The sequence below is a fragment of the Hemicordylus capensis genome, chromosome 6, assembly GCF_027244095.1.
Source record: "Hemicordylus capensis ecotype Gifberg chromosome 6, rHemCap1.1.pri, whole genome shotgun sequence".
Lineage (NCBI taxonomy): Eukaryota > Metazoa > Chordata > Lepidosauria > Squamata > Cordylidae > Hemicordylus > Hemicordylus capensis.
The window spans coordinates 113,513,909-113,529,063 of NC_069662.1; the positions used below are offsets into that span (position 1 = coordinate 113,513,909).

Consider the following 15,155-nt stretch of genomic DNA (forward strand, 5'->3'; position numbering starts at 1 on the left):
GAAACAAATCTGTGTTAAAACCATGTAATCGGGATACTGATGGATCTGCAAGTTTAAAATGCTATTTTAACCCTAAACAAAACAAAAAGTAAAAACTTCCATTTAGGTCAATAACATAGGAGTAGTATCATAAAGCATTTTAATGTGAACACTTTTTCACTTTCACAAAATGTTAAAACTATTTACAATGCTTTGCTTGCAGTTTGGTCACTTTTACATTAGCTATTGACATCTGCAGATGTTCTTAGGTGGAAATAGGTGTGCCTTACTCAGGCATTTAACGACAGACTGATTGCACATGTTCCTTCTATGCAATGGCTCTCCACAGTGCACTGTGCTGTGAGTAAGCACTTTGTATTTACATTCCCCTGTTTGTTTATGGCTCAACAACAACAGAAAAGAACCTCAAAACAACAGTAGCACTTTCAAACCTGAACACTGCCAGGTATCTTAATCATACAATTTTGCAAAATGTGTGCACTTCTTTACATTTTCAGCCCCGATTTTTTTTCAAAGTCAGGTGTGCAACAACATGCCTAATTATCACAAACCATTATAGAACTGAACTGCTCCTAATTCAAGGAAATTGAAGTGCACACCTAAATTTTTCCCAAAAATCAAGGCACTTTACCGAGCAATGACAAAAGCTCCTTCCTTTGCCATTAGAGCGTGTTTCCACTCAGGAAAAACCAATTTGTTTCTGTATTAAACACCAATGATATTTTCTGCACAAGGTTACTGAGTTGTGACGTATTTTACATATATACAGAGCGTTTTAGCCAACAATATTATTTCCACGTTAAAACAATTTCATTGCTTTTGCCCAAAGAATTGCTACGTACATTCACAGTTTTTATGGATAGTAATTAGCTTCTCCAGTTGTGCTTTTAAAATTCCAGGATTCTTCCCCTCCCCCCACCCGCAACAGTAAGTGCAAAGCAAAATGTCCTGTGCAGCTACAATGGTTGTAGAGTTATAAACTCCATAATGATGAGAATATTCCTTCATTCTCCATTTTCTTCACCTGTTTTTTCAGGTATAGCCTCCAGGCTTCGACGGGGCTTTGACACCTCAGCATTTTCAGATCCTGGCTTATTCAGTCCACATGAAACAGTGGCATAATGGATTTGCTTTAGGTTCTCCAGTGCCTCATTTTTAGCATATTTGAGAAGATCAGCCTGGCCCTGTTAAGAGCAAAAGCAGTCACACTATCAATAATGAGAGCATTTTCCAGTCCTGATTTATGGTATAACAGCACTGTTCATGAAGATGAAAACCAGATTACTTTGAGCTAAGGCACACAGACATGGTGTTGGATTGCTCTTTATCCAATTAATTGAATACATTTAAAACAGGCCTGCTCAACTTAGGCCCCCCAGCTGTTTTTGGACTGCAGCTTCCATAATCCCCAGCCACAGTGGCCAATAGCCAGGTATTATGGGAGTTGTAGGCCAACATCTGCAGGAGGGCCTAAATTGAGCAGCCCTGATTTAAAAGAATAGAATCTTTCCCATAAAACAATTCTTGGCAACAGACTATTAGTAGAGTTTTAGTGTTTGTGATGGAATCTAAGAATCCACTGAACCACGAGAAGCTTTATTGCTTGTGATCCAGGAACTGCAATGCCCACAGTTGGGCTCCTTTGCTCTCTTCTTTGCGGAAATGAAAACTTGATGCACAATGTCAGGAATAAGTATTGCCTTACCAAGAGAGAACTTTTCATACATGTACACTTAAGGTTCTGGATTGTTCTCAGTTGTCCTATCTACAGCTCAATGTGTAGGCAGGAGAACTCTGCATATGGAGTTCCTGAACCTGTAAGTAGTCTCTGAATGTGAACTGAAGGCTATGCTGTCCCACTTTTGTGAGTTAATGGTGGACATACTGCAGTTTACTCTGCAAAGCATAAATCATTTGGAATCCAAGATTGATGATATTGCTCAAAATATATCCCACCCCCTCAGATTAATCCTCCTAATCTGCCTAGAAATCTGAGAAATGGTAATCTGAGAAATGGTAATTCTGCTAAAGATTGCTCCTTAATCTTTCCCTGTGCTTGACAATAAGTTTAACTATGTTCTGCAAACTGACTCTATTTCTCTCCTCATCCCTCGTACCTCTGTGAACAGGTGCAAATGGTCTCATAAAGAGGCTATCCTCCATCCAGGCAGAGCTCCTCCTGTAAATAGTCTCTGAATGATTTATGGGACAAGAATTATATTTGGTACTTAAGAAAATTAGCCTATGGGGAAGATTTGGAAGATTCATTTTGGCACAAGTCACTTGTACTAGTGGCAGAAATGCCTTTCTGTGAATTGCTGGTAATATGGTAGCAAGTTTATCTCAGAGAATAAGGAAAACAGTTTCTAGGACAATTTCCTTTACTTTCTGTAATGGTGCAATTGCTTTGCAGAGCAGAAGACCACAAACATGGCAGAGTTACAGAGTTAGAGGATAACAGAAGAATCCACACTCTCCTGTGGACTATGCTACTATTGGAGAAACAGCCTGGATAGTAATTTTGGCCTAAGATCATACAGCAGCTCCTTGTAGAACTAAGGAGAAACATTCACATTATATTCACATTTCTACCCAATTTTATTTATTCTATTCTATTTTATTTTAAATAAAATAAAAGATTCAAATGGACTAAATTTCTTTTCCCTGAGTCACATAATTGGAAAATTAAATAAAAGAGACTATAAGTTTTCTGTAATTGATAATATCCATCCATGGAACTATGGCAACTGTATTCTTTTAATCTGTTAAAATAAAACTGCCCCCCCCAATAAAACAGAAACAACAAAAAATTCATATAAAACATTCTAGCAGAACTTATGAATCATATGTACGTTAATCACAAAATGTTTCCATGCACATCAGCACTATAAAAGTTTATTTTGACTTTCTTTGGGTCACTTTGACTTCAGTTTGTTTAAAACTAAGCTAGTCAAAGTTGACTTTTGCATTTGCTAAAATACACAGAGTCAATTATATGTTGGGTGCAGTCTGCAAAACATTATTCTAAGTTCAGTTCAAGTCCCAGTTAAATGAACAGAAGCTTTAAACAAAAAGCAAATCAGTTATTCTTGTCTGAAATTATTGGTAAATTGGATTACCTGAAACTGACAAGGATTTGAGAAACAATATTTTCTCCCAATCTCCTGGGGAAAGAAACAGCAACCTCCCTCCTAGTCTAATAATCAATTCATATTTACTACCACACGTTCAGAACTGTAATATTTGTCTGTCTATAACATAGCATGTTCCATCCTGATCCAGAGGTCTGCAAGAGTCACATAATTTGCATACATAAAATTTGGCTTGTGGTAATACAGACATCTATTCAACAAGCATCAGTAATAAAGACGCATATGCAGTTCTGCATGTGTTACAGGGTTACCTCCCTGTTTATACACTGAGGTCATTAGTACACCTGATGAAAATCTCTACATAGAGCTTACATTCTCTAAATCAGGGTGCAGACATTTAACTTTACTTATGCAGCAAACTGTAAGCTTTTTAAAACAGCCAACCACCATTTGTCCATTGGAAACTTTTTTATTTACAGGCTATGTTGAATAAACAATTGTTGCAAATGGTAGAATTTTGATTTATTTCAATAGGTCTTGAACAGAAATTTTTTTGGATGCACTTGTAATAATAATAGTTTATGAAAACTCTGTCTCGCTGAAAACTGCAATACATTTCAAGTTCCTTTACAAGGATTCTTTCTAACAGATCTATATGATCTTACCTGTAATAGGTCAGCCAACCTTCTCATCCCCTCTCTGAGGCCACCAACTTTTGTACCAAAGTTTTCACAATGCTAGGCCTATTTTACAATATTGTTTTTTTCCATTTGCAAGTTCAACAATGATTTTTTTTTGGGGGGGGGGCAGTTTTTCCACTGCAAGACAGTGTTATGAATGTTGGGATTGCTAATTACTATGTCCTGAGAACATGTTTTCAAGGCATAGTAATCTACATACAGGAAGCCCTTGAATATCACAGGTTCATCTCCCATGGCTTCGCTCATTTGCTGGCAACTTCCTTGTATTTATTGTAGGGGTAGTTTTGGGTATTTTAGAGGTTTTCCATGTGAGAAACACCTTTAACTACCCCTTAACTAAATTGGTCTACCTGGAGCAGCCAGGTGAGATGCAGTGTACAGGCTGCTCCAGCAGGTTTAAAGTTTAAACATAGAATCTCATACCATTTCTCAGCAGGTACATAGGGATAGATATTTAAAACTTTAAACCTCCAATAACAGTTCTTCTCAGATGGCACACAGGTTGTTTTAGGAGGTTTAAAGTTTAAAGATCCAACTCTGCATGACAGCTGGGAAGCTGAACAAGATTTGGCACTTTAAACTTTAAACCTAGGAGCAGTCTGTGCAGAGCGAAACCCCATTTTTGCAGTTAGGATTAGTATCTAAATATTGTGAATTTAACATTCGTACAAACATTCCTGGAATGTTACCTCACAATATTCAAGAGTTTCCTATACAGTGGTTCAGAGAGTCAGATCTTAATTGTGCTGGTCTTCTTCTTTCAGAGATTTCATACTTTAATGTAAGCATCTGCTATACTCAATGGATGATTTATGAATGCCTTCTACTTATATTAATTGCTACTGTCAAGTTACTTTCATGAAAAAATGCCACATTAAATGTAAAGGAGTAATATTTTGATCCTAAGCACTATACAGAAATGTCCCGTCCAGCATAAAGCCATAATTTCTGCCAAATGGATATGCAAACAGGTTAATAAACCATGCCAAGCATTTGCTAAAACAGAAATGCTTCAGACTAGGCAGTAATATGTCTACTTAGCTGCCCTTATACCACTTAACATGGAATCCATAACCACTGCACTTCGGTTCCTTGTTATAAATGAACTAAACTAATTCAAGAAAGAGAGTACCAATCATTTAAAGAAAGCCTGTTTGTTAATGGAATTTGGCCCATGGGAGCAGCTTCTGTAGAGGATGCCAAACGTGTTGTTGAAAGGATGTCTATACGCAGCATGAAATCCAAACCTAATCCATTCTAGTTGAAGCAAAGGGTACCTATCCATCCCAGCACCAGTGACTGAAGGGCTAGGACTTTCCCCATCTTTTGGGGGGTGGGTGGGTTGTTATTTCTTCCTTTTGGCATTCATTCAAATATATTCAACCATAAATAGTAATCAATAAAGGTAGCACATTTGGAAAATAAACTAGTTAATCGCATTCTTGCTCTCCAACATAAGCATCAACATAAAATATTACAAATGTTCAGGAGAAGCACAGTGAAAAAGTGTGAAACCAGCATATTCCATTACTTAAAAAGAAAATAAGTTAGTAATTTCTCTGTATACATAATTAAGTGCTATTGACAACTTTTGAAAAAGCAATGAAGTATTTAATTTATTCTTTCTAACTGCATTAATGCTAATACAGCTGCTTCTTACAAGAGAAGTAATCAGATTTCTAATATCTACACAGAGCCTCTTTAGAGCCCTTGTCATTTCTCAGAAAAATCATTCCAGACTTGCATTCAGAAATGGGGGATTCTGCTAGTACCAGAACATTTTAAGAAGAAAATATCAAAGGCAAACAGGACATCAGCAAAATAAGCAAATCTTCTTTTAAATATGGTTTGAAAGAAATAAAAATAAAAGTTTTTTTAAATTCTTCCTCTAGCTCTATAATTTCTTCTGCTCAAATCTATGAACAAAATTAAATTAACTAGTAAAAATGCATTCTGTGCAGAGTCTCACTGGCTAACATCCTAACTAAATTCACTCAAGGAAGGCATACCTAACGTGTACTTTTAATTTCAATGGGACTTCCTCAAGTAAATTTAGTCAGGATGTCAGTCAGTATAGTGTAGCAACTTGAGGTATAGAAATCAGGATATAGCAACTCCAGGATTAACCATTAAGCTTATCAGGTGACGTTGGCATTACTCTCTCTCATCCTAATGTGTTTTGCAGGGTTGTTGTGAATATTAAATTAACTCCTCAGGTTCCTTGGAATAATGCAATAATGTGCACCCCAGTTTCCCCTACTTGAACCCCAGAGGCTGGTTTTTGACACAGGATTATTATAGGTGGGTCAGATTGCCAGGAAAAGCAGAAGAATTGGATAGGAGTTACATTAAAGGCCAAGATCCATACATGGGTATAGAAGACAGTTCAGGATAAGCTAGCTCAGGAAATCAATTTCATTTCCCCACAATTATTAACCCACAGCTGTTTAGCATCTATGCTGATTTGCAGGTGTATTTGACATATAGGATCTGCACATTGTGACCATCATCTTGACTGCTTCCTTCCCCATCTTTATACTTCATTTATTTTATATGCTTCTGAATGTACCTAATTCCATTCACCTTTTCCTCTGCTTAGCCCCTTCATAACCTGTTCTGCTTTTTCTGGTTGCTCCTCTCCAAAAACATAATCAGCAAAAGACAGACAAAACTCTCCAGCTGCATCAAATTAATGAGCGATACTGTTGATTTTTATGTCCTGGATACAGTTCTTCCATAACTTTAACACAAAGACAGCATTTCATTTTTGGATGCACTAACTGCTCACTCAGGAGAAGTATACAATATCAGTCTACTAATAATTATCCTCCTTGCAATGAATTGTAACTGAGCAAAGACACGCTTGTTACAGTGGTGGCTAACTTCTAATTAGCAAAGGAGAAGCAACTGTCCCTATTCAACGCCAGCACTGTGGCCCTCCAGTGGTTGTTGGTGCCTACCTTGTGTTTCTTGGGCCAGGGAATCATCTTCTCCTATGTAAATAGCTTTATGAACTTTTTGATTAAAAAGCAGTATATACACAGCAACAATAAACTGAAAATGGCAACCCATGGCTTCAAAAAGCAAAACAAAAACATTTGCAACATAGATGAACAGAAATTACCTTTAAAATTGTAATATTCCAGGTAAAATTCTCCACTGCTTTCTGTAGTTTTCTCTCTTTTAAACCTTCCTTAGTTCCGATACTTTGTAAGTTTTCATGGAACTCCATTGCTGTGTGGGGGAAAGAAAAAGAAAGTTACATCTTTCTACATCTCTTTAAAAACAGTGCTCATGTCATCAGCTTCCTGATTTGTCAAACGTGATACAGGGGATAAAATTATTTATATCCTGCCCCTCCAGTATGTTACAGCTTGGGAGAAAGCACAGAGGAAAGACATACAATATAGTAGGAGCAGAAGTAGAAATTATTCTCTTTTCACAGGCATAATAAAAATGCACTTGTTCTTAGGAAGTAAGTCCAGTCTTTCCTCATCGAAAGAAACTAGAACCACAGCAAAGGATTGTGTACCCACAATTGCACTCAGAAAATCCAATACCCAATAGCTGTGGGGGCTGGGACAGAGACCAGAGTCCATTACTTGCACCCTTTTCCAGCTGGCATGGTCACACCATTAAAATCTTACTGTTGCACTGAAGAGCATGCAACTATGCATGGTCCACGGAGTGTTTTATTGCTGCAAGCCATACTGATATGAACTGCAGTCTGACCAGCGCAATTACTTAATTGCAGCCAAGGGCTGACATGGATGTCCTTAAAATCTTTTCCCTCGCTTTTGTCTACATGTTGCCCATCCCACAGAGAGACGATAAAGCAAAACATTATATCATAACTTTTGCCCACCATGCTTAAGAGTAGGTTGGGAGGACTGATGAGGCTTTTTAGAAGGGTTCCGACATCCCTAATGTGCTTTCAGTTAACAGCATCAGAGAGGGGCGTAAAAGTGCACCATTTATTCAAAACTTCTCTGTTTTGAAGGAGGTTGGAGGTATAATACTATGTTTAAACACAACTGCTGGGAGGAACACTTTCTAAAAGGACAAAAAACAATATTCTGAGAATGTCAAAAATTGGCTTTTTGCTCAATGTAACATGTGTGCTTTAGTCACAGTTTGGAACCTCTTTATTGCAGGCTTTAGGACTCTTTCCTTATTTTATTTCTGCGTGAAGTAGCATTTAAAATTATTTACCGAGTTACTAGCAGTAGCATCACCCAGTCACACATTATTCAGCACCACCCAGTCACACAATATTAAACAAAATGCATTTATTTCCAAATAAAAGCTATTGGCCACAATTCAATATGGACAACAGTATGTTGCTGTATATGCATTTTCCAAAGCTCATCCAGCAGCTTGAACAACCACCATCCATAAGAACGTAAGAACAGCCCTGCTGGATCAGGCCCAAGGCCCATCTAGTCCTGTTTTACACAGTGGCTCACTAGATGCTGCTGGAAGCCCACAGGCAGGAGTTGAGAGCATGCCCTCTCTCCTGCTGTTACTTCCCTGCAACAGGTATTCAGAGGCATCCTGCCTCTGAGGCTGGAGGTGGCCTGTAGCCCTCAGACTAGTAGCCGTTGATAGACCTCTCCTCCATGAAGTTATCCCAAATCCTCTTAAAGCCATCCAAATTAGTAGCCGACACCACATCTTGTGGCAGAGAATTCCACAAGTTGATTATGCATTGTGTGAAAAAGTAATTATGTTTGTTGGACCTACATTTCTTGGCAACCAATTTCATGGGATGACCCCTGGTTCTAGTGTTATGTGTGTGAGAGGAGAGTTTCTCTCTATCCACTTTCTCTACAGCATGCATGATTTTATATACCTCTATCATGTCTCCCCGCAGTCGTCTTTTTTCTAAACTAAAAAGCCCCAGGTGTTGTAGCCTTGCCTCATAAGGAATTTGCTCTGGGCCCCTGATAATCTTGGTTGCCCGCTTCTGCACCTTTTCCAGTTCTACAATGTCCTTTTTTTGATGTGGTGGCCAGAATTGTACACAGGACTCCATGTGTGGCTGCACCATAGTTTTGTATAAGGGCATTATATATCCAATCTCACTCAAATCATCAATGATAGCTCAGATAATGTGTTCAGGGATGGGAAGTAGGAAGGGGAATAATCCATTTCCATTTTCCATTATGTTGCTTCACAAACAAGTGGCTGATGCCACTGGCTGATAATTTGAGTACCGCACCACTCATGTAGCCACCTAATGGCACAGCGGGGAAATGACTTGACTAGCAAGCCAGAGGTTGCTGATTCGAATCCCTGCTGGTATGTTTCCCAGACTATGGAAAATACCTACATCGAGCAGCAGCCATACAGGATGATGCTGAAAGGCATCATCTCATACTGAATGGAAGGAGGCAATGGTAAACTACCAAAGACAACCACAGGGCTCTTTGGTTGCCAGGAGTCGAAACTGACTCGACGGCACACTTTATCCTTTACCACTCATGTAGTTCTAAGCTGCTGAATGGAGTTTTTGTATGGGTGGGTGTGCTTGTGCGCTTTTATATGTGCAGTTCCTATTTCATGTGGGGATATGCACATGGAAGGCTATAGTTGCTACTATACAATAAATTTAGAAGAGAAATCTTGCTTGTGTTAGGATTCTGTATGTTAAATGTAATATGAATGAACTGCTGAAAGGCCAATAAATGGAAAATAAATATTATCTTTTTAATAAAACTCACTTGCTACCTGTATCATGGGATTCACTGCTCTCCAGGCTCCATACTGTCAATAAGAGAGGGCACACACCATAGCCCTAATTCTCTTTCAAATAACATAGACAAAGTCACACATCATTCCGTTTCCATGTCAATGATCTCCTGATACTTTTAAAAGGGATGGCAAAAAACCATATTAGTCATCTACATCAGTGTTTCTCAACCTTTTCGGGGTCAAGGACAGGTAAATTCTTCATGTGCAGTTTCAAGGACCGCTACATTCTTCATGCACAGTTTCTCAGACCAGCAGTTAGTAAAGGGGTTTCAAGTTTAAGTTTATCTATTTATTTATTTAACAGGCTTATATACTGCCCAAAACTTGCATCTCTGGGCAGTTTACAATTAAAATAATAATTACAATTAAAATAATTAAAATAATATTATGAGCATTAAAATCATTACAAACATTTAAAACTATAAATCAGGGGTTCTCAACCTTGGGTCCCCAGATGTTGGTGGGCTTCAACTCCCATAACCCCAACGACAATGGCATTTGGCCATTATGGCTGGGGATTATGGCAGTTGAAGTCCACCAACATCTGGGGATCCAAGGTTGAGAACCCTAAAAAAAGCCTGGGTGAACAAATATGTCTTCAGCATGTCTTCATATGTCATAATACTTCATTAATTCATAATAAAGTAAAATTTGTTAACAAAGAACGTATTTTGCTTACATACTCATAACACACACACACACACACACACACACGATATTAAATTAATGTGAAACTGGACATAATCCCACCAACTAGCTGGCAGCCCTTCAGAAAAGGAGAAAAGGAGCCCACTGCCACCACGGGCTTCTCCTGGGCAAGATCTTTCTCTTTTCCTTCGAAAGCTAAAGCTAGAAGGGTGCACACATGCACCCTTGATCTTCTGAGACCCACCAGAGCCCACGAAAATCTGAGACCCACCAGCGGACGCTCCAGTCCATGTGGCAACTCTATAGTCTGGAGATCAAGGCACAGCGGTCTCTCCCTCCTGTTCAGAAGTAGCCCTCCAACTTTTTATCTATTCTCATACTCGTGGGCAAAGTAAGCCAACAGGCACCAACATTTGCACATCTCTACAAAACCAAGGGTAAACTCCCTGGAAATATGCATGCATCTCCACTTTAGAGAACGTAGTTCCCTCCCACCCACTCCACACATTTATTTGGAAGTAAATGCCCACTGGTTTCAGAAGTCACTTCCAAGGGGAAAGGGATAGGACTGCTACCTCACCCTAAGAACCTGACTTCTCTCAAACTTCCAGCTCATCCTTTTTCTGGCCATCCCTCATGCGCAAGCTTTGGTCCATTGCCACATACTTCTCCAACTCATCCCATCCATGGAAAAGAAATAAAGAAGTCTGCAAACACTCCTGCCTTTTCCCAAAAGGAAGACCAGCCGAAAACCATTCTGCGCTGAGGGGAGGGAGGAAGGGACGCCGGCTGGAGCTCAAAGAGGAAAGGGAAGCGAGGGAGCCACACGAAGAGCGCACGTTCCCCACCCCCTTCCTAGCCCCAACCAATCAGGGCTCTCCTTGAGCCTGTGCTTGGGGGTGGGACAAAAAGCCTGTCCCCCGGCACAAGGCTGTGGCCATGCCAAATCTACAAACACTTCCACCTTTACTTCCTCTCTTTCCCTTCCGTCTAGGTATTAAAAAGGTGGGAAAAGGAGAAGTCAGAGGCATGCAAATGATAAGCAAATTGAAGGAGACAAAAAGAAAGGCAGCAGTTAAGAAACAAGACAAAGTGTGGAGCCCTAGGTTAATCTGGCACTGCCCCCTCCATTGTTGGGGGGGGACTTACCTCCCAGCCGCAGACCCCTACTCAAGTCTCCATGGATCCGCAGTGGTTCCCGGACCACCGGTTGAGATCTAGGTCTCTGTTTGGATGGAATTCAAACCAGAGCCTAGCACCACTGAAACACTTTGTTAATTGGGAACAAAATCTGTAAATAATCTAGTATAATAATGTCAGCTCATTTAAAGCATCTGGTTTCTTTTAACATCCTTCATTTCTGTTACAGCGCACAAGAAAACAGAAAGATGCAACACTTCTTAAGAACGGAGATTGACTGACAGGATGAGGAAAATTACCCCAAGTAATCCCATTGAAATTGAAGACAGGCATTAAAAATTTACTACTTTGAGTAATTTTCCTCATCGTGTCAGGCAATGAATTTCATATATTGTTTTCCATCAAAATGCAGAATCACTGGAACTAAGATATTTATAAGTTTTATATCTGGTGGTAGCTCAGGTGCATATTTTATTGCTGTATTCTCTTTCCGAAATTAAATAACTCCTCACAGCTGTCACAAAAATAATTTATGTCACCAATATATTCCTTCTATGAATGATGGCATCTAAAAACCAAGTTTAACTTACTAGACATAGAAAATGTTAAGATTCATCTTTTGTTAAAGCCCACTATGTACCTTAATGTTCATTGCAAAGCAAATAATTATATTGCTGGATGCTTTCACACAGTGAAACTTCCCCAGGTGCATTGCCAGACAGGACTTTTAGCTCACTTCTCCTCTTGAATGGATGGTGTGGGTTCACATATTGGCCAGATTTACCCTGAAGTCCCTGTGAGCTATTGGGCATCATTCTACACACAATTTGGGTTTTTCATTAGGCATTGGAACATATCCTGATTCATGTCTGGGGTTAAAAAAAAATCCACTTTTTGCATTTTGGGGGGGGTTATTCAAAACAGACAAGCGGGAAGGCCTGCTGTCTGAAAATGCTCCAGTTGATGCAAAACATGCTATTTAGGGAGCGCTGGGAGTCAGATAGAAGGCAGATGTAAACAGTCAGACCAGATTTCTGCACAGCACATGCCCCCACCTATGTTAATGTCCAATGATCAATTTAATTGATCATAAACTAATAAACTCACATGCCAAAAGTTTTGATAAGCCAATCCAAGACTACATTGGGCTTTAAAACCTAGAAAGATATCTCCCATAGCTACATCAATATTGACATGATGTCTGCAACATATTGTAACCCTTCAGAGAACCCAATTCCACGATGATTCCATTATGCAACCTTTGCAAAAACCATGATACAAAGGGGAGCTATTTTCTCAATTTTTCCATTCTTTGCTTTTGTGAGGACCTTGAAGGCATGGAAAGTCTATACATACTTGACCTGTTCCCATACCAAATCATCTGCACAAGGCCTCTTAAAATAAAACCCTTATTGACTTTTAATTACTTTCTGTCATAAGAACCGGTCACACTTCTTAATTAAGTCCAAATATCCACTAATTCAAGTGGCCAACAAGTGCCAGGACAGTCAACACATCAACAAACATCATATAAATATATTTAAGAAAATCAGAAATGGTGAAATTAGTGCTTGATTAAATGTGCCATTTGACTATGGTGATATGTGGAAAACTACAATATCTACCCACACTAATCAAGGCAGAGAGCTAGTTCAGCAACTGTGATGAGAATGCCCTCTTTGCAGCCTCAAAGTATGTTTTCCTTAGGACTGCCACAAAAGTAGATAATGCTCTATTGCAATAGGAGGAAATCTAAAGCAAGAGGCATGAATCATAATTAATGGCTTGGGTCCAGGATACTTAAGAGTGCCTCCTTTGTCATGAACCCTGCCGCTTATTAAGATCACCTAGAGAACTCTGGTTAGGGTTGCCACCAGCTTGTTTGGTTGCAACACAGGACCGAGCCTTCTCTGTGTCTGCCCCAGGGCTTTGGAATATGCTCCCTGTCAAAATAAAAGCTCTCCATCTTGGATTGCTTTCTAAAAGGACCCTCAAGACTCACCTGTTTTCTAGGACTTTTAGTTAAAATTAATTTTAAATGACTTGTTTTTATTTTGTAAAATTGTTTTAATTGTTTTTATTCTGTTTTTACATTTGTTGTATATTAAATTATGTACACTGTCTAGGGATACACATATCAGGTGGTATATAAAAATGTTAAGTAAATAAGTAAGTAAACAAATACTAATAATTAATGTGATGTGATTGGGAAGTTCCAGAATAACACTTAAACATTTTCTCTGTATCTTCACTTTTCAAACATCCTCTTACATTTCATTACTATGAAACAATCATTTCTCCCCAAACAACAATTCCTTAACTCATTTACTAATCCATACATACATCAAAAGTGTGATGCAAACAATAAATAAATATACACCTGATTACTCTGTCAATCCATTCAAGTAAATGCATCTTATAAGCAAAGCAACATGATGGAGCACACACTGCTTCTGCATTAATTTGCACCCATTCTGTATGTGTATATATATACACACACTCACTCACTCACTCTAATATACTGATGACAAATTAATGAACATATTAATTAATGACAGCTCTCTTATTCTGAGACTCAAGGACTTAAAACATCTTGCCATTTAAAAAAGGAAATCACAATCTCAGGACCTTTAAGACTATGAAATAGATTATTTTGTCTTTAGTGTTGCACTCTTGCTACCCCAGTAAGGTGCTTGGTCAGGCCCCTGGACAAAAGGGTCATAAGGCATGAATGGTAGCACACTTTGACTAAAGGGGCCATTTGACTAAACTGGTATCACCGCAGGAAGCAAAGAAGAATGAGCATGGTTGATGACGCAGCATAAATGAAAAATAAATTGAGATGTCTAACAAGAGAGAGATGGGCTCTTTCTAATGCTAAGGAGTAGAATAGTAGCTCTTTACAGGTGGCTTATTTGGTCAGTAAATATCATTTTGAGCCATCCAGAAATCACTTCCCCCCAAACTCACTATTTTTGAAGAACACTGCCCATTCCAAATAATCTTTGAGCTGCTTCAGATGGCAAATGGAATTAAAAAATAAACCTAAAAGTTCTCATGAATGTTTCATTTGACTATTGGGAAAATATTTTATCCTGGCAACAAACTTGTTATCTTGAGAAAAGATATCTGGATTTCATACAATAGATGAAGAACTGCATCCTTATTGTAGGGGGAAACAACCTCAAACCATCTTCAGGACAGTGTGTGCGCAAGTATATTTAGAATGGGACCTTCCTGATTCAATTCGAGCAGGATCTAAGATTAACTGAGAGAACATCAAAAAGTTTGTGTGCATGTGCACATGCCTTAGAGGGAACACTGGTCATGAACTACATCTATTCCTCTATAATTATTCTATCACACAGATACAATGGTCTCCATTTCCTAATCTCTTGCCTTTCAAAAGATCATCACAAATACTTTTAATAGTTTTCCACCAAGTGTCACACTATGGAAGATTTTCAGCTTCTGTGAACATGAAGTGAGGCTTCAGAAAATGATGTCCAAGCAACAAATCTAAACCTGTGAACCAGAAAAATAGCATTTCTGTCTGCAAAAAAACCTTGCCATTTCTCCTCATTAGTGGAATTCCAGGATGGTCACAAATCACGTAATTTACACTGTCAGTCACAGCAATCTGCTGGGCACAAAAATAGCTCGAAAAGAATAGATGGGATTTGAAAGGGACATTATCCTGAACACCCAGAGAAGTAGCAAGATTACATTAAAAGCTATATGCACCATAACTGCCCAAATACGAGAATCAAACCACATGTTATATTGAACACAGCATTAGGATTATCATGCTTGGATTCTT

The 15,155-nt window shown here is 38.8% G+C and overlaps 1 protein-coding gene across 13 annotated transcripts in view; it reads right to left on the bottom strand.

Moving 5' to 3' along the window:
- Nucleotides 1-15,155, bottom strand: part of PLCL2 (phospholipase C like 2) — a 241,414-nt gene that overhangs the window by 11,362 nt on the left and 214,897 nt on the right. For 11 of the 13 annotated variants that reach the window (XM_053261759.1, XM_053261751.1, XM_053261756.1 and 8 more), the window contains 2 exons: nucleotides 6,918-7,027; nucleotides 9-1,184 (listed from right to left, as the gene is read on the bottom strand). In XM_053261759.1, coding sequence (XP_053117734.1) covers nucleotides 1,005-1,184; nucleotides 6,918-7,027 — 290 coding nt within the window. In that variant the 3' untranslated portion in view covers nucleotides 9-1,004. Of the gene's footprint in view, nucleotides 1-8; nucleotides 1,185-6,917; nucleotides 7,028-15,155 lie in introns of those variants that run through there. The other 2 variants (XM_053261758.1, XM_053261760.1) reach the window with 2 other exon arrangements.